Here is a 21,852-nt window from a genome sequence, read left to right on the forward strand (position 1 = left end):
TAATCAAACTTGGTTGTGTCCTGTAATTTGGGAGTTGGGTTACTTCACCTAGGTTTCTTTTAAAGAAAAGAAAATAAAGCTGCCTTAGCATTGGCTGGGCTGGAGTTAGCTCAAAGTAGTGACAACTCCCTCATCGCAACTTCACCAGAAGCACCAGGGAAACTCCGAGTGATTGTGATTTCCATTATCCTCCCTTTGGGATGGAAACAGGAGCAAAGAAACTGCTACAGTCATTATGCTACAAATTAAACTTTAAAAACAGTGCAAGATCTCAAAAAGGTTTTGTTTAAGTTTCTCAATGCCCAGGATTTTTGGGAATTTCCTGCTGTCTCATCTTATTTTGAACATGCTATTGAAAAATGCTAACAAAATAAAGATTCAAATTTAATTCCTAATTGCATAAGAATCAATCTACTTATTGAAGGGCAGAGCCATCAATGCACATCTGGTATGGTCAGAACAGAAGGAAAAGATTACCAATGCCACTTTCCATTTAGTTTTCCATCATTTGTTCTTGAATGGCTTTTTTTTGTAATCCAGGTCCACAAATGGAAAGACAGCACCTGCGACAGTGCCGCACTCCCTCAGCGCTGCTCCTGCGACAGTGCCGCGCTCCCTCAGCGCTGCTCCTGCGACAGTGCCGCGCTCCCTCAGCGCTGCCCCTGCGACAGTGCCGCGCTCCCTCAGCGCTGCTCCTGCGACAGTGCCGCGCTCCCTCAGCGCTGCTCCTGCGACAGTGCCGCGCTCCCTCAGCGCTGCTCCTGCGACAGTGCCGCACTCCCTCAGCGCTTCCCCTGCGACAGTGCCGCGCTCCCTCAGCGCTGCTCCTGCGACAGTGCCGCGCTCCCTCAGCGCTGCTCCTGCGACAGTGCCACGCTCCCTCAGCGCTGCTCCTGCGATAGTGCCGCGCTCCCTCAGCGCTGCCCCTGCGACAGTGCCACACTCCCTCAGCGCTGCTCCTGCGACAGTGCCGCACTCCCTCAGCGCTGCTCCTGCGACAGTGCCGCACTCCCTCAGCGCTGCTCTTGCGACAGTGCCGCACTCCCTCAGCGCTGCTCATGCAAATGTGCCGCACTCCCTCAGCGCTGCTCCTCCGACAGTGCCGCACTCCCTCAGCGCTGCTCCTGTGACAGTGCCGCGCTCCCTCAGCGCTGCCCCTGCGACAGTGCCGCACTCCCTCAGCGCTGCTCCTGCGACAGTGCCGCGCTCCCTCAGCGCTGCTCCTGCGACAGTGCCGCACTCCCTCAGCGCTGCTCTTACGACAGTGCCGCGCTCCCTCAGCGCTGCTCCTGCGACAGTGCCGCGCTCCCTCAGCGCTGCCCCTGCGACAGTGCCGCGCTCCCTCAGCGCTGCTCCTGCGACAGTGCCGCGCTCCCTCAGCGCTGCTCCTGCGACAGTGCCGCGCTCCCTCAGCGCTGCTCCTGCGACAGTGCCGCGCTCCCTCAGCGCTGCTCCTGCGACAGTGCCGCGCTCCCTCAGCGCTGCTCCTGCGACAGTGCCGCGCTCCCTCAGCGCTGCTCCTGCGACAGTGCCGCGCTCCCTCAGCGCTGCTCCTGCGACAGTGCCGCGCTCCCTCAGCGCTGCTCCTGCGACAGTGCCGCGCTCCCTCAGCGCTGCTCCTGCGACAGTGCCGCGCTCCCTCAGCGCTGCTCCTGCGACAGTGCCGCGCTCCCTCAGCGCTGCTCCTGCGACAGTGCCGCGCTCCCTCAGCGCTGCTCCTGCGACAGTGCCGCGCTCCCTCAGCGCTGCTCCTGCGACAGTGCCGCGCTCCCTCAGCGCTGCTCCTGCGACAGTGCCGCGCTCCCTCAGCGCTGCTCCTGCGACAGTGCCGCGCTCCCTCAGCGCTGCTCCTGTGACAGTGCCGCACTCCCTCAGCGCTGCTCCTGCGACAGTGCCGCGCTCCCTCAGCGCTGCTCCTGCGACAGTGCCGCACTCCCTCAGCGCTGCTCCTGCGACAGTGCCGCGCTCCCTCAGCGCTGCTCCTGCGACAGTGTCGCACTCCCTCAGCGCTGCTCCTGCGACAGTGCCGCACTCCCTCAGCACTTCACTGGAGGGGCAGCCTTGATTTTGTGCTCAGCTCTTTGGAGTGGGGCTTGAGGTTGCAATCTTCTAACTCCACTCAGCTACAGCTGACCCACATATAACTTACATAATGGACATTACTTGGTTATATTTTAGTAAATGGCTAATTGGTGTGCTGTACTGCTCTCTTCAGCTTCGAATTTTTCATGCAGAAACAGGAGATACATTAAAACCTGAACGCTACTCTTTCAACAAAAACCTACTTATCAATAAGATGCCAAAACTTGAGAATACATTATATCCCCTGTTAATTCCTTGAAGTTGTCCCCCCTGAATTCATGTGTAATTCCTTTTCGGTTTTGGGCTGCGGGTATCACTGGCAAGATAGGTAATTATTGTCCATCCTTGGTTGCCCTAAGCTGGAGGTGAGCCACCTTCTCAAAGCACCGACAGCAGGTTTGACATAACTTGGTGTCTTGCTAACTTGCTTGGCCACGTCCGAGGCCAGTTAAGATTCAGCCACGCTGGTGTGGGACTGGAGTCACATATAGGTCCAGACCAGGTGAGGACAGCAGGTTTACTCCCCTCAAAGATACCAGCAGGAACCAAAATCCAACAGCTTCACGACCTTTTGAACCAGAAGCAGTTCTTCATTCCAGAACTAAATTCAAATGTTCAGGCTGCTACAGTAGAAATTGCTACCACAATCGTGGAACCATTAGTCCAGACCTCTGCATTACTAGTCCAGCAGTATAACCACTACACTATTGTAGTCTCCATATATGCGACTTCATTAAAAATGTATATTTTTTAAATGTCAGCCCTCAATAGGAATTCAGCAATAAAACTCATTAAGATCTTTGCTCATCGAACGTTAGGTTGTATTTAAATGGTCCGAATGAATAAACATGAAAGGTTTGACAAAAACAATTGCACCATGTGTTATTGCTTATTGTCTTCAGTCTGGATCTAATTTTCCAGGTGCAATATCCCATCTGACTGAATGTCCTTACCTTTTATCAAAGTCATTATTAACCAAGTGGGTCACAGAGACCTTGATCAACTCACATGCATCAAAACAGATTTAAATCTTGAGGAGGAGGAAGAACAAAGAGCAATAAATGCAAATTTTCTTAGGGATAACCAAACACATCTTGCTGGGAGATCAATGTGCCAGGGCTTGTGTTCAGTCAGAGTTTTTGGTATCATCATTGGAAAAGTACAGCACAGGCTATTCAACGCATCAAGTCCATGCTGGCTCTATTCCAGTTAATCCCGCTTTCCTGCTCTTTCCCAATATCCCTGCAATTTTTCCTTCCTCCAACCTAACTTTCAACACTGCAGCATCACTCTGGTTCTGGGTCACGCTGCTGATTTCACCGGCGTTCTTCTCTGTACAACTACCTCAAATATTTTTGTCTTGCGCTAGCTTGATGTTACTCACTGAGAGGCTAATTAACCTGTCTCAGGAAAACTCAAAAGCCAGGTTCCATTAAAGTTCAGGTAGCCACGAAAGGCCCCAAATCCAAACACATTCCTCTACCGAGTCAGAGGTTTAGAATAAGTCTTTTGTATTCTGTTGGAAAAGTTAAAAGAAAGAGGCTCTTACCAAAGCAACTTGGTGTGGGATTAAGATCCTCAGACTCAGGGTTGCAGACACAGTTTGCCCGACCAGCACAAGTGCAAGGGTTATGGACAAAGAAACCTCAACAGTCCCATCAGCATGTGCCCCATCAGATACCATCGAACCCGTGTCTAAATTGTGGAAGTGCTCATTGGTCACTTCACCATGTTCAGCTCAAAAGGAAAAAAAGCATAACTCATGTTTAAAAGGGAACCACTTCACAAAGGTGTATAGGTAAAAGAAGAGGACTTCATTGGTTCGACAGTGAAGGAGTCTGCTTCCTGAGAGTGAGGTACAGCTTGTGTATACCATCAGGAAGGGTGATGCACCAGGTCATTTTAAGGAATGCTCAGTTGAGGATCACAGCATCTCAGTTGCGCCAATGTTGATCAGAAGTGACAAAGTGCCCGTTTTGACTGGCAAACTTTACCACTGGCATTTTTTTGCAACTTTCTCACATTTCTGCAACAGACGCTCTTCAAGCGGATGATCAGCCAATTATTCCGGTTTTGGGAGCAAGCACAGGCCCAGTCCGCACAACAAAAATGCCACCCTAGGAAGATGTAAACTTATGTAGCTAAATGCAGAAGATTTATGGGGGTAAACCCTATCGATAGGCCTGGATTCAAACTTGAGGATGACACTGGGGCACACATTAACATGATCAGTGACACAGACTACACACAAGCCAGTATCCTTCATTATTCACCGGGTTTGGGGAGTTTAAGGGTTACTGTCATGCTCCTCGTGTCAACACATCAATCCCACCAGTTCCACAAAATTTCAGATGGTTGCTGTTTGCAATCACAATCTATGCCAAAGGGTCACAGGAGCTGAAACAATTAAAAACAGACTGTATCATTGAGAAAATCAACTCGATTCATCACCGTGGATATAAATTCTAGTCATTGCGCAACAGAAAAATGGCAATTATCACGTGTCAACCTGAAGGCAGTCAATAAAGCTAACGTTCTAGACAAGGGTCCACTTCCTGTGGCCCAAGAACTATCAGCATCATTTCATGACTCCCGTCTTCACAAAGCTTGACGTGCGATGGAGCTATCTTCAGATAGCACCAGCAGAGCTAAACCACTATCTTACAGCTTTTATTACTTGTGAAGGTGCATTTCAACCCATGGGACATTCCAGAAGATAGTTTTTACAGTCTTGAGGAAACACTCAACCTACCTGATGTCATTGTCCATGGAAGGAATGAAACAGGACATGATCAACGATTATCAGCGGTACTCACTCAACTCACACCACACAATTTGATGTTCAAGGACAATACACATTCGTGGCATCTGAAATTGACTTGCTAGTGCGCGTGGTGACAGCAGCTGGAGTAAAGCCTACACATGTCAACATCAAAGTCACACATGCACCCCTGACCTCATCTAACGTGGGACAGTTGGCATTGTTCCTCAGTAATACCAACTTTTATCACAAATTCTTTCCCAAGTACACAGGTATCTTGGAGCCTCTTCAGGAGCTACTGCACAAAGATGCACAATGGGAATGGGCAATCGCACAGCAAGCAGTATTTGATACGTTAAAAGTGTAGATAGTATCTCTGCCAGTCCTCGCGCATTTCAACCCACATTCAGAAATGTACATAACAGCAGATGGGGTTATGAAATGCAGTTGAAGCTGTACTCAAGTACATTGGAGGAAGTGAATAACTAGCCTCTTATGCATTATACCTGTTGTTGGAAACTGAATGTAAATACTCTACTGGAGAATGGGAAGCCTCTAGGCTTGCAAACATTGGCATGTGCATCGCCATGGTAGAAAATTCACTCTCCACACCGATCACCAAGCACTGACTACATTGTTAGCATGTCAGGTCATCGACCTCTACGCACAGAGGGTCAGATAGTCTTCATCAGTACAACTTCAGAGTCGAGTATCCTGGGGGTTCACACAATCGAGTAGTTGACAATACTTATAAAATACTAACACAAACAGCGTTAGCGATAGTGGAATGACTTGCAACATCAATGACTATGGGATCACAGTGATGTCACACACAACTGTGAATCTTGTTACGCGAGAGGAGTTGAATACAGAATGGGTGACAGACAGCATGCTGTAGAAAATATACCAGGACCTAAAAACCAAGTGGGCTCAAAACACAGGAAGAGCTGATCCCATATTAGAGAGCAAGGAATAGGTTCTCGTTGTTTGGTGATCACTGTATTACACATGGAATTCGAGCAGTTATCCCAAAGCATCACGGTAACGTGAATTGCATCTTATCCGTGAAGGTTATCCGAGTGTTGTTAAGGTGAAACAACAATAGTGTGAAGCAGACTGGTGGCCAGGAATAGATCACTGCATAGGAGAGTTCATTAGAAATTGTGTAGCTCGTACACTCAGTGAACAATCTGTTAAACTGTGTCTTGCATCTATACAACCGGCCCCATAGCCAACAAAACCGTGGCGACAACTCCAATCAATATTCTTGGAGAAGTGCAAACAGCCCCTAGGAATCAATGTTTTTTTGCATGTTGTTCATGATCTACACAGCAAATGGCCAGAAATTGCATAACTACCACTTCAGTCATTGACATCCTAGACAAGTGGTTTACAAAATGGAGTTGGCTGGAGACTAGCACTACCGACAATGGGCTGACACTTGTTTCCGTTCAGTTTAGAGTTTCCACCAAGCTAGGGATTCAGCCCCATCTGACATCGCAATACAACCTGCAATTGACTGGTGGCATCAAACGATGCTACAGGGTCATAACGGACAGTCTGAGGACTAGCATCTCAGAGGGGAAAACTTTTGAACATTCCATTCATATCCTACTTCACATATATCGATCTACCCCACACTCTATCTCAAAGGAAGCCAGCCGAACTTAACAAGCACAAGGAAACCACAATTTGAAGTCGGTTTGCATGAAGCAGACAAATCACAACCACAAACTCACATCATCTCCAGTCGGACCAAAGCAGATCACGTGGTTGCTTGGTACCAATGCTAATCTGTTGGAAGGCAACAAGAAGTGGAATGCAAGATGCTGGATAGTGAGTAGACCAGGGTATTTTGAAGACAGTGATTATTAAGATATATTTCCTTTACTGATGAGTGACTGTGATGTTGATCATCCCCCTCACCATGTTGATCATGCAGAACCACAACCTCAAATTCCTAGTCAGGGACCTTCAAATCTCAAGGACTATTTCTGTGCTTAGAGAAAATAGACACGCTGAACTCTAAGAAATGATTCGATGTGCATATGTTTGTTGTTCAGGATGATTTGTTGTTTAGGATGGTTTAATTTAAAATAAGGTCTGTAGTTTTACAAGGGGGAAAAGATGCAGTGTTCAATTGTTTTGTTTCATTATATGAGTCTGTTTACTACTAATGCTCATTGTGTTTGATTGGTTAAGCCTGGGTGTAGACTCAGAGTATAGTAAACAAAGGAGAAGCTGGAAGCTAGAGCTGAAGCATGGAGTAGACATTTTAAAGCACTGCGAATAAAACTGGTTATACACAAACTAATGTCATTTCTGCATTAGCTGTTGAGAGATGGAACATACAACAGGTTTGGTTATTAAACATTCATTAGGGGTTAAATCAGGGTTCAAACTATTATTTCTGTATTTCTTGATATGTGCCACTATAGCTCCACAAATGCAAATGTGCACGGGAAGGGAGGTAGGGGAGGAAGAAACCAGTACGAACTCTGATGAAGCAGATTGTCGACACATTAAGATGCTTACATGTACAGTAAATACGTTTATTATGGGTAGACTCAGCACGGTGTACATGCCAGTCAAGCAACGAGGAGATATTCATTGCTTGTAGTTATACAGTTACAGCCTTTAAAGCATTTTATTTCAGCGCCTGTCAATAGAACTTGTGCTGAAGATTACACATTGTAGCTCCGCTTGTCGTCATACATCTGGGGACGGTCTTTTTGGAATGTATGATAAAAGAAAACATAAACGCCTTAAATGAACAGTCCTCTTCCTGTGTTAGAATGTCTTCTTTCATATAAATAGACGGAACAAGTCCCATTCTCCACGTTTCTGCAGCTATTCAAGCAGGGGTTTTATGGGGGTTTTCCTGTGTTGCTGTTGTTTTATCTAAGTTATCATTTTAACGGCAGCTTTCCGAACCAATCTATCTCCACCAGCCTTTGTGAAAAATCATCAACGTGCTGAACTCATTCCGTTCAGGTCAAATGGGGGAAACAACAAAAAAAATGTCTAAATAAAACAAAGCCCGTGCACTCTCTCTCTCTCTCTCTCTCTCTATCTCTCTCTCGTTTCTTGCCACTGATATTGTCAAAAACAGCAGCCCTGCCGAGTGTGTGGTGTGGAGGAGGGTGGAGGGTCTTGATGCACTTTTTGTAAATAAATGGGTTTGTCCTTTTACTGGTCAGTGTTCTCTGTAGCTTGAAGGACGACATATTGTTTGTGACCTCTGGGTCTGGCCCTCTTCCTCTTCCTCTTGTTGTCACCCTTGCCTTTTGATTTCTTCTGCTTTCGCTCTGCAAAAAAAAAAAGATAAATAATTAGAAGGGTTATACTTTCTTGCAGGCAAATCGTGGATCTCCAACAAGCACGCAGGAAACCAGCTAGAATATAAATCAAATTTAAAGTTCCTACTCTCTGTATCTCAAAGGAATAAGTCAAGCTCCATCTGGTCAAGGTGTTTCTATGACAACACCTTCCAAACCCACAACTACCACCTAGAAGGACAAGGGCAGCAGGTAGATGGGAACACCACCACCTGGAAGTTCCCCTCCAAGTCACTCGCCATCCTGACTTGGAAATATATCGCCGTTCCTTCACTGTCGCTGGGTCGAAATCCTGGAACTCCCTCCCTAACAGCACTGTGGGTGTACCTACACCACATGGACTGCAGCAGTTCAAGGCAGCCTTCTCAAGGGCAATTAGGTATGGGCAACAAATGCTGGCCTCACCTGTATCCTGAGTATGATTCAATAGAAGAATAATTTTTAGCCAAAATACAGTCAGGAGAGCATTCAGCTGTAGCGAAATCAGTTCTGTTCTTCAAGGAAGACTAGAGACCCACTGGATGTTGAAGGTTGGCAATCAAAGCCAACTTTTCACCTTCCTACATCCGATGCCTCATTGGCCCATTTACTAAGGGCCAAACTGTGACCCCTCTGTTTCGGGTGGCTAAGGCATGCACCATGTGTTACAAACGTGTCCAATCTGATTGGCATAACCTTAAACACAACCAATGAATGGGCCAAGTCTGACTCACGGTAACTTTAGTACCCATACTAAATTGCTGGTGTAACTACATCCTGAGATGCTTCCCCTTCTCTGGCCATCACTTTCTATATTTATTTCTATTCCTCTCCAGCTACAGGCAGTGACAAGCCACAGTGCCGGAGCTTAGGTAAACAGCCAAGTCCAAAGCAGCAGGTCAGGAGCTAAGTGGGGACTAAAAGCAGCATCACTGGGACGCGAGGAGGCACTGGACTGACCACCAGCTCCTAGGGAGGCCAAACGCAGATTGGGTGACCACCCTGCCTTCGATTTCAATTACTCTTTCATTCTGAAATCCAACTGACAAACCCTTTCTATCAACGATACAAACCAAAGCTGGGGCTTGGAAGGATCAGGTCACCAGCTAGTTTTCACCCTCGGGGCTGAACGATGGTGCGAGGACCACGGAGAGGAGTGAAATTTTCTATTGGCAACAATTAGCCAGAATGGGGATCTTCCTTCAGAAGAGGCAGTTCAAAATCCATCAGCTCAATCGCTGATATCTGTTGTCACCCCATTGGTACATCAGCCGTGAAGCTTTTCAATCAGACTAAACTCATCACTAGGACTGCAACAAAGTAGCATCATTGAACCCACCATCACCATCAATATCATTTATTAGTACATTGCACTTAACTTAATATCTGAGAACGATTGCGGCACAGACAGTCCATTAAGATGACCTTTAAATAGACATCAGACAGACACACAGCTTAATGATGAAGATCCCACTGCACAGACCCAATTAGTCGACTGTCATCCAGATGCTGCTTTTTATGAGCACCGAAATGTGCCCCCACCTTGCAAAGAGCTGGGGCTACACATTCAGACAATGGGGCTTTGGGGAATACCAGCACACAAAGTAGCACAGGAACATGTTTAATAAGCATGGTTAAACCCTGTTTCTTTCAGATTTCCAATACCTGCAGGATATTTGCTGTTGTGTTGCAAGGGCATAGATTAGGGATCAATGGATTGTTTCTTCAGTCCCCCTTGTTATACTGACTTGTGAAAAGTCATACTTAAAAAGGATAAGATACACTGGAATAACTCTTCCCACCATGATTCAGTATTTTCAAAGGCCATTAATAATTAAATAAATCACCCCTCACATCTTCTATTCCAACATTATTGTTTGATGTTTGATTATGTATGTCTGAAGCCTGGGTGTGGTTACAGAGAAACTGAAACTAAACTGAAGCAATAAACTGGTAGAATGAGGGCAAACTTTAAATAAAACTCCTGCACAAAAAGGAGCTGGTGTATCATCTCTACACATCTCAGAGGCATAAAGTACAATTAACATTCACCATAGGTTCACCCACTAACTCGCGTCTGAAACTACAGATGTACAGATTAGGTCTTGGCACAGAGACACTACTTTAATGCAGGCTGTTGTTGTAGCAACGTAGGAACAAGCAGCCAATTTGCAGACGGCAAGCTCCCACAAACAGCAGAGATAATGACCAGATTTTGAGATGTTGGTTGAGGGATAAATATTGGCCAGGAGACCAGGGAGAACTCCCCTGCTCTTCTTAGAAATGGTGTCATGGGTTCTTATACCCGAGTGCAGATAGGTCATGAGGTTAACGTCTCATCCAAAAGATGGCACCTTTAACCCTGCAGCACTCCCTCAGTACTGCACTAAGAGTATGAGTGCAGGACAAACTTCATGCCGGTGATTAGGGCAACACACAATTGGTGGAGGGCGTATAGGACAGGCGGGAGTGCCAGCAAGATTCCATTCAGTGAGGATGGGAAGCAAGGACATGTGGCATCATGCATAGCAAGCTCCCACATCCAGCAATATGGTAAATAGCCAGATAACCTGTTTTAGAAGTTGGCCGTGGAAGGAATGGTGGCAAGGACACTTTCCTGCTCTCCTTATAATCCTGCCGTGGGATCTTTCTATTCACTTGAGAGCAGCCAGGATCTCAGTTTCACATCTCACATGAATGACAGCAGCTCCTCCCTTGACACCACAGCAGGAATGGTGGCTGCGCTGAAGTCTCTCGAGTGGGACATGAACCCATGGCTTTTTGATTCAGAAGAGTGTGCTACCCACTAAGACATGGCTGCCATCTGAAGATACACATCTGCTAACTGCAAGGATAAAGACATTGATCAGCAAGTCTTTGTCCCTATGAAGGTCAAACTGACTGAAAGGGATCTTGTCCTCTTCTCTCTCAGCAGAAATGTGAGTAACTGAGACAACGTGTGAGAACTCAAAGGAGGCAACATTTACAAGTGGGGGCTGACCAAAATCCTTAAAATGCTGATCATTTGTGTAACAGCAGAGCATTTATAAACTGTTGTAGTGAATGAAAGAAAGAACAGTGGGTGGACCTGTGTAATCTGGGGTAGCTACAATGCGTACAGCTCCTTTTATAGGAATGGAAGATTTGTCAAGCATAGGAAGTGTAGTAGCAACGGTTCAGAGTGCAAAACCTTAAATACTTCACAAGTCTGTCAACAGTAAGTAATACACACAAGACACTTCCCAATGTCAGCAAGAAAACTAATCTGTTGGTGATTCTTTATGGAACCTTATATAGAATTTTATAAAAATCCATCCCTGGGATGTGGGTACTATTGGAACCAGCACTTATTGCCCATCCCTCGTTAACCTGATAAGACAATGATGAGCTGTCTTCTTCTTAAACCAATACAACTGAGGACTTCAATAGGCCACATCAGAGGGACAGTTAACCATGTTAATAGGACTGGGGTCAGACCGGGTAAGGATGGCAGATTTTCTTCTCCCTCCTCTCCCCCCACCTCTCCCATGCCAACCAAAAAAGGACATTAGTGAAGCAGAGGGATTTAATTAACACCAAAAGTGAAAAAAAAACACAAGCCTACAGTTCATCCACCAGCCCACGTTTTGCAGACTGTAACAGTCTCCGACTGGTATGGTTTGGAGGAAGTTATCTAACAGTGCAACCTAAATGTACACCTTATGAGGAATTCAGATAGTTAAATCTCATCAGTCTACCATACAATGCAGCTGCTCCTCCCCTTTCAATATCCAGCCCCCAGGCAGAGAACTGAGTCACTCCCGGACATGTGAAAAGGAAATGACGAGAGTTTGTCCAGAAGGGAAGCTAATTTGAAATGAATCACTCATTTGCTTTTAATATTAAACCACGTTATTTCACCTAGAACAAGAGGAACAGCGGGACACATGGGAACATCACCAGTTGTAAACCGAAATTTACCTCCTTACCTGAAGATCGGCTGAATTCTTTGAGGGGCGTCAAGGACCTAAGCTGGGCCTTGGCTAATCCTTATGACTCATATCAGAGGAATCTGTTCCTCAAGACCGACTCATGTGTTGGCACTGAGCTGCTGACTGGTGCAAGATTCCCGTATCTGAGCACTCAAAAGACAATGCACCAATTCACAGAAACAAGAGCATTGAGCCAAGCCACTCTGCCAGTATTTAGGCTCCTCACAGGCTTCCTCCTACTCTGGCCCCATCATCCCTCCTCCTTGGCATGTGCATCAACCTTCTCCTTAAACACATCAATGGTCTCTGCTCCAACCACTCCATGTGGCAGCGAGTTCCACATCCTCACAACATTCTGGGTAAAGGAATATCTCCCAAGCTCCACATTTGATCTGTTCATGGCAATCCTCTGCACAAGTGTAAACTATTTTAATCTGGGCACAAGAATCATGGATTGCAGTTTATAAAAATTATTTTCACAGCATCAGATTATTAAAAACGCAGTGGAAATTTGGTAAACAATATATGATTAAATCTATTAGGAAATTTATAGACAGGGCCTGTTCTGTGCTGTATTTATATGTCAAATTACATTGAAACAAACACAACTGTCCTCACTCTCCCCACAAGTTATTGCAATGCTCCATACAACAGTATCAACAGTTTAAGGTTTCAAATTCTCTTGCAAAAAAAAGTTAACATTATAAACTGTCAGACCATCTCCACACTATCCTCACCAAGGCAAGCGCAGTGTCTCTAGAGAGAACAAGAACAGGGCATGCAACAAGTGAAATCAAGGAATCCAGTTGATCTGGAGGATCTCGGGAGTGAGTGTGATATCTAAAGCAGAAGGGCTGGTGCTTCATGAAACCCCGCAGAGTCCAACTCGAACAAGATCTTATCTTAAAAGGCTGAACAAAGTCATTCACTCAAACTTTAAAGCCATCCAAAATGCCGCATTTGCCAAAATTTGAAATTGGGTTAAAGTGGGTGAGAGGCCCAAAAGGAACAGGAGGGACATCGAAGGGTGGAACATGCTCAACGTCTTAATCTAATCTTGGCTGGTTTGTATCATAACTCCATTTCCCTGCCTTTGCTCCGGATCCCTCCACACCCAACAACAAGGACACCTATCAGCCTCAGTCTCGAAAATCCACAACTAGGTCAGTCAGACGGAAATGAATCCCAATGGAAATCAGCGACGCGCATGTCCAAAGAACCAATAAAAAAGAGAATTTTGCAAGGCCTTGATGTTAAAGTGGGTCTGAGGGTTGGATCCAATTTTAAGGTTTAACAGGCCTTTAAAAACAGGATGTATAAGAATTCTTGCTCAAAATCACAGTGGTATTAAAATTTACGAATCAAAATAATTAAACGTGAGTCTGCCCCCCTACCATTGGAACAGTTTCTGGGACCAGTCATTACATCAAAGGCAAAATTTCAAGCAGCTGAGGAATAGGGGGTCTCAATTTTGTCTAAAGCCAAATAGCAATGAAGGAGCGGACACCAAGCCATGGTTCAGCAGCACACCAGAGACTTCAAGCTTCAGATTACTTCAGTAGTGAAAAAGCCTGACTTTTCTGATCTAAATAACATTAGAAATAAAAATCCAATTGAAATGTAAAATTTTACAAATTGACATTTTAAAATTCAGGATATTTTTAAAAAAAATATATATACAATTCCATCAAGAAAGGGATTCTATTGGGACAACCAAGTCCATTTAATTCAGAATTATTTTTCTTTGAAAGAACATTTCTACTTTGACATTATTTATCTTACTTAAAACTATTGAGATCATTTAATTTTTCTTCCAAAAGATCACAAGGGACAAATATCAGGAGGTAGACAGGATCCAAAGTTGTCAAAATTTGGAATTAAGTTCTTCACAGTAACCACAAACTGTCACCATGATGATAAACTGGCAAAGGGCAAAAAAAGTAGCATTTAAAGAGTTAATTGTTCAGCGGTGAAGAGACAAATTGTAAAGACTCGAAGCAAAAGGTTGAACTCCGCAGTTAAGAGGAGGACGTGGACAAGATTCGAGAAACAGAAATATTCGCTCCTCCCACGATTCTAACACACGCACATCAATCATCAAAAGAAACAAACTCAGTGTAGTCGTGGCCTTATAAAGGAATAGAACTGCGATCCAGTACCCCCCCTCCCCTCCCCCACCCCCAACCCCAACCTCCCACCTCCCCCACCACCCCCACTCCTCTTGTGGCACACACTCCAAGAAGGATGTGTGCCAAATGGATGTTTTTAAGGGTAATACTGTCCCTGGTTTTAGTTTCGAATTATAACTCACATAGTCCAACAAGACAGGGAAAAATAGTTTCATCCTTCTGAGCTAACAGACCCCTAGAGCTGTAGAAATGTCTGCACTTTCTACTGTTACAAAACCTACACATCAATGTGCTTCGGGGAATATCTAATTAATGTTTGGCGTGGAGTTATTATTACCCTCAGCAAGCTTGGTCAGCCATGTCACGCAATTTTTTTTTTTTGGCAAATCCGACCTCATTACAAGTTTTTTCTTTTGAAGGGCGTGTGTTAGAGGGAAAGGCAGACAGTCGATGTTAATGCTGTGGGTCAGAAGTCGATATCACAGTGGGATTCATGACCAAAAAAAAAAGCAGTGTAGTGATCTGTCAAGAGGAAATACTGTCTGGGAAATGGATAGAGAGAGAGAGAGAAAGGGAAAAAGAGCAATTCTGTCATGGGGGTTGGAGGCGCTAGGGAAGGGGAGAAAGAGAGTGCGCGATAGTTGAGCACAAAGCAAGCTAGAAGCCAACAGACACAGCAGGGGAGAGCACATGGAAATGGCATGTACAGCAGCATTGATAAACAACAGTTGCAGCAGTACGACACGCGATCCACAGCAACAGTAATAAAACAGAACTGGCTCTGTTAAATTGGAGGTTCTGCTCCTTTGCTACCAGTTGTAAGATATTCCTCTTCCCAAACAGGAGAAAAATGGCAAAGCCTCCACAACACTGCAAGTCACCAAACAGCTCTTCCTCTGCCGCTTTGGTGACAGCAGGTACTGGAGCAAAGCATCTGCATTCAATGCAACAGGAGGTGGTCATTCAGCCCCCCCTGGACCATTTAATTAGATCATGGCTGATCTTTGCATCATCTCAATTTACCCACCTTTACACCTCATGTTCCCCCAACAATATGCATGTAGCAAATTAAGTTGAACCCATTAAATGATATTTTGGTGCATCAGCCAATGCTCAGTGGGTAGGTAGCATTCTTGCCTTGGAGTCAGAAGGTTGTTGGTTCAAGTCTCGCTCCATAGACATAAGCACAAAGATCTAAGATGACACTCAAAAGTGCAGTAGAGGGAATGCTACACTGTCGGAGGTGCCATCTTTCATGTGTTAAATTGGGGCCTTATCTACCCTCTTGGATGAATCTAAAAAGATCCCATGTCATTAATCGAATAAGAGCATCAAAGTTATCCCCAGTGTCCTGGCCAATATTTATTCCTCAATCAAATCATTAAACAGGTTACCTGTTTACTATCACATTTCTGTTTGTGGGAGTTTGCTGAGTGCAAATTGGATGCCATGTTGCCTACATTACAAAAGTGCCTACACTTCAAAAGCGGCTTGCCTCTCAACTCCCCAAAGCCTGTCCATCATCTACAAGGCACAAGTCAGGAGTGTGATGGAATACTCTCCACTGGCCTGGATGAGTGCAGCTCCTACAACACTCAAGCAGCTCAACACCATCCAGGACAATTAAGCAGCATTCTCGATTTGAGCCAACAAACCCATTTACCACCTTCAATATTCACTCCCTCCGCCACTGACGCACAGTAGCAGCAGTGTGTGTACCATCTACAAGATGCACTGCAGCAACTCACCAAGGCTCCTTCGACAGGACCTTCCAAACCTGTGATTTCTACCACCTAGAAGAACAAGGGCAGCAGACACATGGGAACATCGCCACCTGTAAGTTCCCCTCCAAGCTACTCACCATCCTGACTTGGAAATATATCGCCGTTCCTTCACTGTCGCTGGGTCAAAATCCTGGAACTCCCTTTCTAACAGCACTGTGGGTGTACCTACACCACATGGACTGCAGCGGTTCAAGGCATCAGCTCACCACCACCTTCTCAAGGGGCAATTAGGGATGGGCAATAAATGCTGGCCCAACCAGTAACACCCACATCCCATGAAGAGAACGAGAAGAGGAAAATAAAATTCCCTTTCACTGTGCATGAGAAGGGTCCTTAATACCATTTTGAGAGCACACCCTAAAAGATCATACCCATTGTAACATTTCCCCAAACTAATTATCCCTTAGGACCTCAACACTGCATTTTATTACCCACAAGTAGTGACATTTCACTTGGAGCTCTCCCCTCTTCATTGCCTGGCAGAGAGAAGTTGAAATCATGATGGGGGGGGCACTGGAGAGGTGGCCCAATCTCCCAGGCTAATGCAAACAGCCATTCTGCAAGGCTTCCTGTCTTTTGGTGTAGCCAAGGCCCAGATGTCACACACACTTACCAGACCAGGGCTGAGACCCATCCCAAACTATTGGAATGAAGGGACACTGCCATCAGCTACAAACACAATAACTTGTGTTATTAAACACGATAACTTGACCCAAACACCTAGGGAAGGAGGGACACCAAAGGTTTCCAAAAAGCAACACCCCCAACACACACACACACTCAGCTCGCCACAACTTTGCAAATCGGAGGCATTGCAGCATCATTTTCTCTTGAACACGTTCTCCACATCAGATACTGGCCTCGAGTTAAATAATAGTGCCCCCAACCTTGGAATCAAACTTGTGGGTTCAAGACCGACAACAGACACTTGGGCACAAAATTCAGACACTCCCAGTGCAGTACTGCGGCAGTGCTGCACTGTCAGAGATGTTAAACAGAGGCCTCGTTGACCCTCTCAGGTGGGAGTAAATAATCCCATGGTGCCATTTTGAAGAAGAACAGGGGAGTTTCTCATGGGCCTAATATTTCTCTCTTAGCCAAGGTCAGTAAAGCAGATTCTCTGCTCATTTATCACGTTGCCCTACATTTGTGGGATGTTGATATGTACAAATAGGCTGTTGCATTTCCTGCATGATAACAATACTACACTTCATGAGGGCTTCATTGGCTGTAAAAAAATACTTTAGGAGATCCTGAGGTCACGATTGCAATGCTAGAAATGTTAGTCTTTCTTTTGACAGTCTGCTCAAGTCAATGCTTTAACACTGTGATAATAGGTGGCTCTAAGTAATATGTCGAGTTATATTAAAACATTATGGGCAGGGTATACACACAACCGTGTCCCGCAGAGTCTGCACTTTTGTTTTGAATCGGGAGGCACTGAGGGAAGGTGAATTTTTGTGCATTAAGATCAGTAACAGCTTGTATTTATAGAGCACTTCAACATAGTAAAAAAAACGTCCCAAAGTGCTTCACCTGAGCATCATCAAGCAAATTTGACACTGAACCACATAAAGAGTTAGGTCAGCTGACAAAAGCTTGGTCAGAGAGATAGGTTTTAAGGAGCATCTTAAAAAGGAGAGGCAGGCAAGAGGTTTAGGGAGGGACTTCCAGAGGTTAGGCAAGGCCAGCGGTAGAACAATTAAAAATCTGAGATGTTAAAGAGGCCAGAATTGGAGCAGGGCACAAATTGCCGAGGGTTCAGAGGCTGGAAGGGTTTTGAAAACAAACCTGTGCTAGCGCAATGTGAGAACTGGATGACAAGAATTAAAATATTAATTTAAAAAAATGACTGAATTGAATAGGTTTCTTAGAATTTCTGTTAGACACGTGTCAGAAGCTTTAAAACTCCATGGTTGGTCTACTTATTTTCTGGCTAAGAAAATCCTCAGTAGGAGAAACCAGCCTCAAAGGAAACAGGTTATCTAATACCTTCCAATATAAAAGGCGGTTGCGCTAGAGAAGAAGGAACAGTCTCCACGTGACATTCAGGAGTTATGCACTGTCTGAGCTCAGCTTGTTGCATTTTGGTTTTTCCATATTTACTGACAGGAAATCCACTACAGTCATGACCAACCTAAATCACATCCATCAGGAGCTAGACACAGCCTCCTGCTTTCCTCAAAAAAACACCTGAAAATCCAAATTATCTTTCACAAGTGGATTTGCTCCATACACAAGCCCAACACCACCACCCCACCCCCCACCCCCGACAGTCCCTCAGCTACCCACCTCCCCCACACCTCGCCCACCCCATGCCCGAGGAACTTGCCCCCGCTGTCATGTTCCCGGCAGGCTGCAGCCTCTCTGACGTCTTTTGCGCGTGCGTTGGTCGGCACGTGGCACAGTTTGCCATCTATCGCTCTCTGGGCTGGGGAATGGCTCTCTGAGCAGTAGCAGAGGCCTTAAAGGGCCCCAAACCCCGGGGCAAGCAAAGCAAAACTGCAGGTCAGGTGACCTGAGCAGGAGCGCCATTACTAAGGAAGCGGCCCACGGAGGAGGACACAGCAAAGGGGAAGGGAGAAAGGTCCCAGAACTTCCAGAAGCAATGTTAAAGAAAGCTCCGAGTTAAAGAAAGAACTGTAAAGGGAGAATTCAAAGTGGGAAGAGCAAATGCCCCAGGGGCTTCAAGGCTATTTGGACATTACCTGTTGACTATTATGCCAATAATTGAGCCTGCGTAAGCAGGCGTGTGCACATTGTCGGCTAGCTAGACTTGAAGAGAACTGTAAAATCAGGTCGCTCCTGGACAATTGTTAAGCACACCCACCCCCCCACCCCGTCAAAATCTTGATGAAGAACAATGTTTTCACTGTTTACTCCCCCCCGGACCCCCGCAACATAACAACATTAATCGAGGCGATGGACCGAGGCAATTTCCGGGTCATGAAACGTAAATGATAAAAAGCGGTGATTATGAAGGTGACCGTGAATCCATAGAGAAGGTGCCGGTAGGCGACATTATGAAGGGGTGCGACGGGTGGATTAATGCACGTTGCTCAAGTGCACCTATAACTGAGCAAGAAATAATGTCCATCTATAAAATAAAGGACAAACTTGTGAAAGAAAAAAACCAATGTTGCTGAGGCAGATGAAACTGGAAGAACTATTTGAAAATGCCTCCCAGCTGTGCACATCGACATTCTGAACCCTCCCCTGCAAGCAGGATGGCAAATAGTGCCACAGGTGGCAGCTTATTCCAGCTACCCTGCCTCTATTATTCAGTAGTACCTCTCACTTTTCGAGCCCCTTTATTTATTTTAGACTATAGCCAGCCTAGGCTTAGGCTATTGTAACGCAGGTAAGCCTAGTCCTATAAGGCCATATCCAAAAACCAAAACGATCTGAAATCTGAAATGCAATCAGCCCTGAGGGCTTTGGATAACAGATACTTGGCCTGTAAAATGTTACATAATGAAATTCCAGCTACACTGAAGACTAGTGATTCAAAATGCCAGACTGTTGAAAATAAAATGCCTACCGGTATTAATGTTTTTCACTTAAAAGGCATGGTTTACTGTTTGTCGGGACTCTGATAATTATTACATAGGAAAACAATGGAACAGTAGATTTGGAAATGATATGGCCAACACCTTTTCTTAGAGCTCCTGCACCTCAAAATTTCCCCTACACCCCAGTCCCTAACTTAAGAAATCCAGGGGGCTTTGCAAATGGTGAAACCCCACGAGATGAAAACAGGGCAAACGTGCAACATGGGCAGAATTTTACCATCCCCTTGCAGAGGGGGTGGGGCCTTAAAATGTGGCAAACGTTCAATATTCCATTGACTTCGGCGGGAACGGAAAATCCCACTGGTGGGAAGGGGTGGGGGAGAGGGTGGGAGGGAGGTGTAAAATTCCACCCATAATGTCTTGCTGCAGGTGCAAAAGGCCACTTGCACAAAAGGCAACTTTGGCTTCACCATCTTTTGGACTTTTCCCCTCAGTCAGGTTAAAGTTTGAGATGTTGGATCATAGACTGAAGCAAATGAGAAAGAAAATATCAAGTTATTTGCAACATCACACACCCACCCAAGATCACTGCCTTGATGCAAACTCTACTGTTTCAGTACCAACTGGGGAGCCTAAACACACACACACCAATAATGGTCCACCCCAACCTGTGTGGTCCAGAGATCAGATACATGGTTTCCCCAAATGCAACACAGTCAAAATGGCCAATATACCTGGCGAGTAAATCTTGCTTTGACAATAGTCTGGGATTCTTATATCAAGAACTTGCAAACTTCATCAGGTTTGTAATAAGTATGTAATGAGATAACAGGGTTAAGGAATGTGCGGAGCACACGAGAGAAAAGCATGAAATAAAAGATTCAGCCTCTATTGTTTAGTCTCCACAAGGCTTGCATACACACTGCAAAGGTAACCAGCTTCCTGTAAAACCACACCACCACTGGCAGCCATGTCTTCAGCCATTCTAGACACCACGCTCCAATTCTCTCCCTAAACCTCTCCACCTCTCTCCTCATCTAAGAGCCTTCTGAAAACCCTCCTCCGAGCAAGCTTCGATTCGCCTTCTTCCAACGTCATCTTAGGTGCTGCAGTGTCCATTTTTGTTTGCCAACACTCCTGTGAAGCACCTTAGGATGTTTTCCCACATTAAAAAGATTCTATATAAATGCAAACAGTTTCTCCATGGAATTGCTAAACATCAATAGTGGGTCAATCTGCAAGGTCCATTGTCACCTTTTCCACTGGCAATATTTTACACAGTGTCTGTGAATGGTACAACAGCCAGACACTGACCTGCACTGCACTCAATCTATCTAGAGTCCTGTGCACTCCTCAACCACCACCCCCTCCACCAACCCCTGCCCCCCATTAAATGATGTTATGATATGGCAGGTGATATTTGCCAGACTGACCAAATCCACAAGGGAAACTCAGCCACGCCACCACAACAGTTTTGCAATTTGTATTTATTACGAGAAGGTTTGTGTATGGAATTCAGAAGTAATGAGTCCACTACACCTTTAAGGACTTTAAAAATTAAATTAAAACATTTATTAATAAAATAAAAGAATGAAACACATACACAAGATTACAATTACATGGTTAATTAATATTATAACAATTCCCAAAATTCCTAGTTAACCAGACTCCCAACTACACACCCCATTTAAGGCAACAGTCCAAAATAAATTTTAAATACATAGCGAAAATCCAGCAAGGTTACCACAAGCATCCACTTGACAGTGGAATTCCAAAGGCTTTTAACACAACTTTGGTTACTGGGACAGCAGACTTCCCCAAAGAGGCTAGAGGCTTTTCCCCCAAGCCTATTGCACATGGTTTATCTTTCAGATCTTATGCAGCTACACACCCCTAGCCTTCCAATCCTTCTTTAAATGTATTTCTTCCTCTTTAATCTGTAAATTCCATTATTCCCACATCTTTGGAATTTACTTTGCCCATAACATAAAAATCTTTTACATTATCATTATGGTCAGCACTTTTGGGAAAAATCAATGTAATAACCTGCCTCCTTTATCTTGTTAGTTGTAAACATCTTACCATCCCTTTGAAAACCAAACACCTCTCCATTTATCTTAAAATGCATATTTCATTCACACCCTATCTACTCAGACTTTACCTTAGTTCACTCATTAGCATTTCACATGCCCGTTTACACCTAACCCCTTTGATAATTTCAACCTTGCAGTCTATCCGTCTCTAATTTAATTAAATTGAAACATGTAGAATTCTGACAGGGATGGACAGACCGGAT

At 45.1% G+C, this 21,852-nt stretch overlaps 1 protein-coding gene across 3 annotated transcripts in view; it reads right to left on the reverse strand.

The window, feature by feature from the left end:
• Positions 1-7,381: 7,381 nt before the first annotated feature.
• Positions 7,382-21,852, reverse strand: part of rspo2 (R-spondin 2) — a 153,912-nt gene continuing 139,441 nt past the window's right edge. For all 3 annotated transcript variants that reach the window (XM_078539674.1, XM_078539671.1, XM_078539670.1), the window contains one exon: positions 7,382-8,151. In XM_078539674.1, coding sequence (XP_078395800.1) covers positions 8,033-8,151 — 119 coding nt within the window. In that variant the 3' untranslated portion in view covers positions 7,382-8,032. The remainder of the gene's footprint in view (positions 8,152-21,852) is intronic.

The sequence above is a fragment of the Cetorhinus maximus genome, chromosome 4 (assembly GCF_964194155.1).
Source record: "Cetorhinus maximus chromosome 4, sCetMax3.hap1.1, whole genome shotgun sequence".
NCBI lineage: Eukaryota > Metazoa > Chordata > Chondrichthyes > Lamniformes > Cetorhinidae > Cetorhinus > Cetorhinus maximus.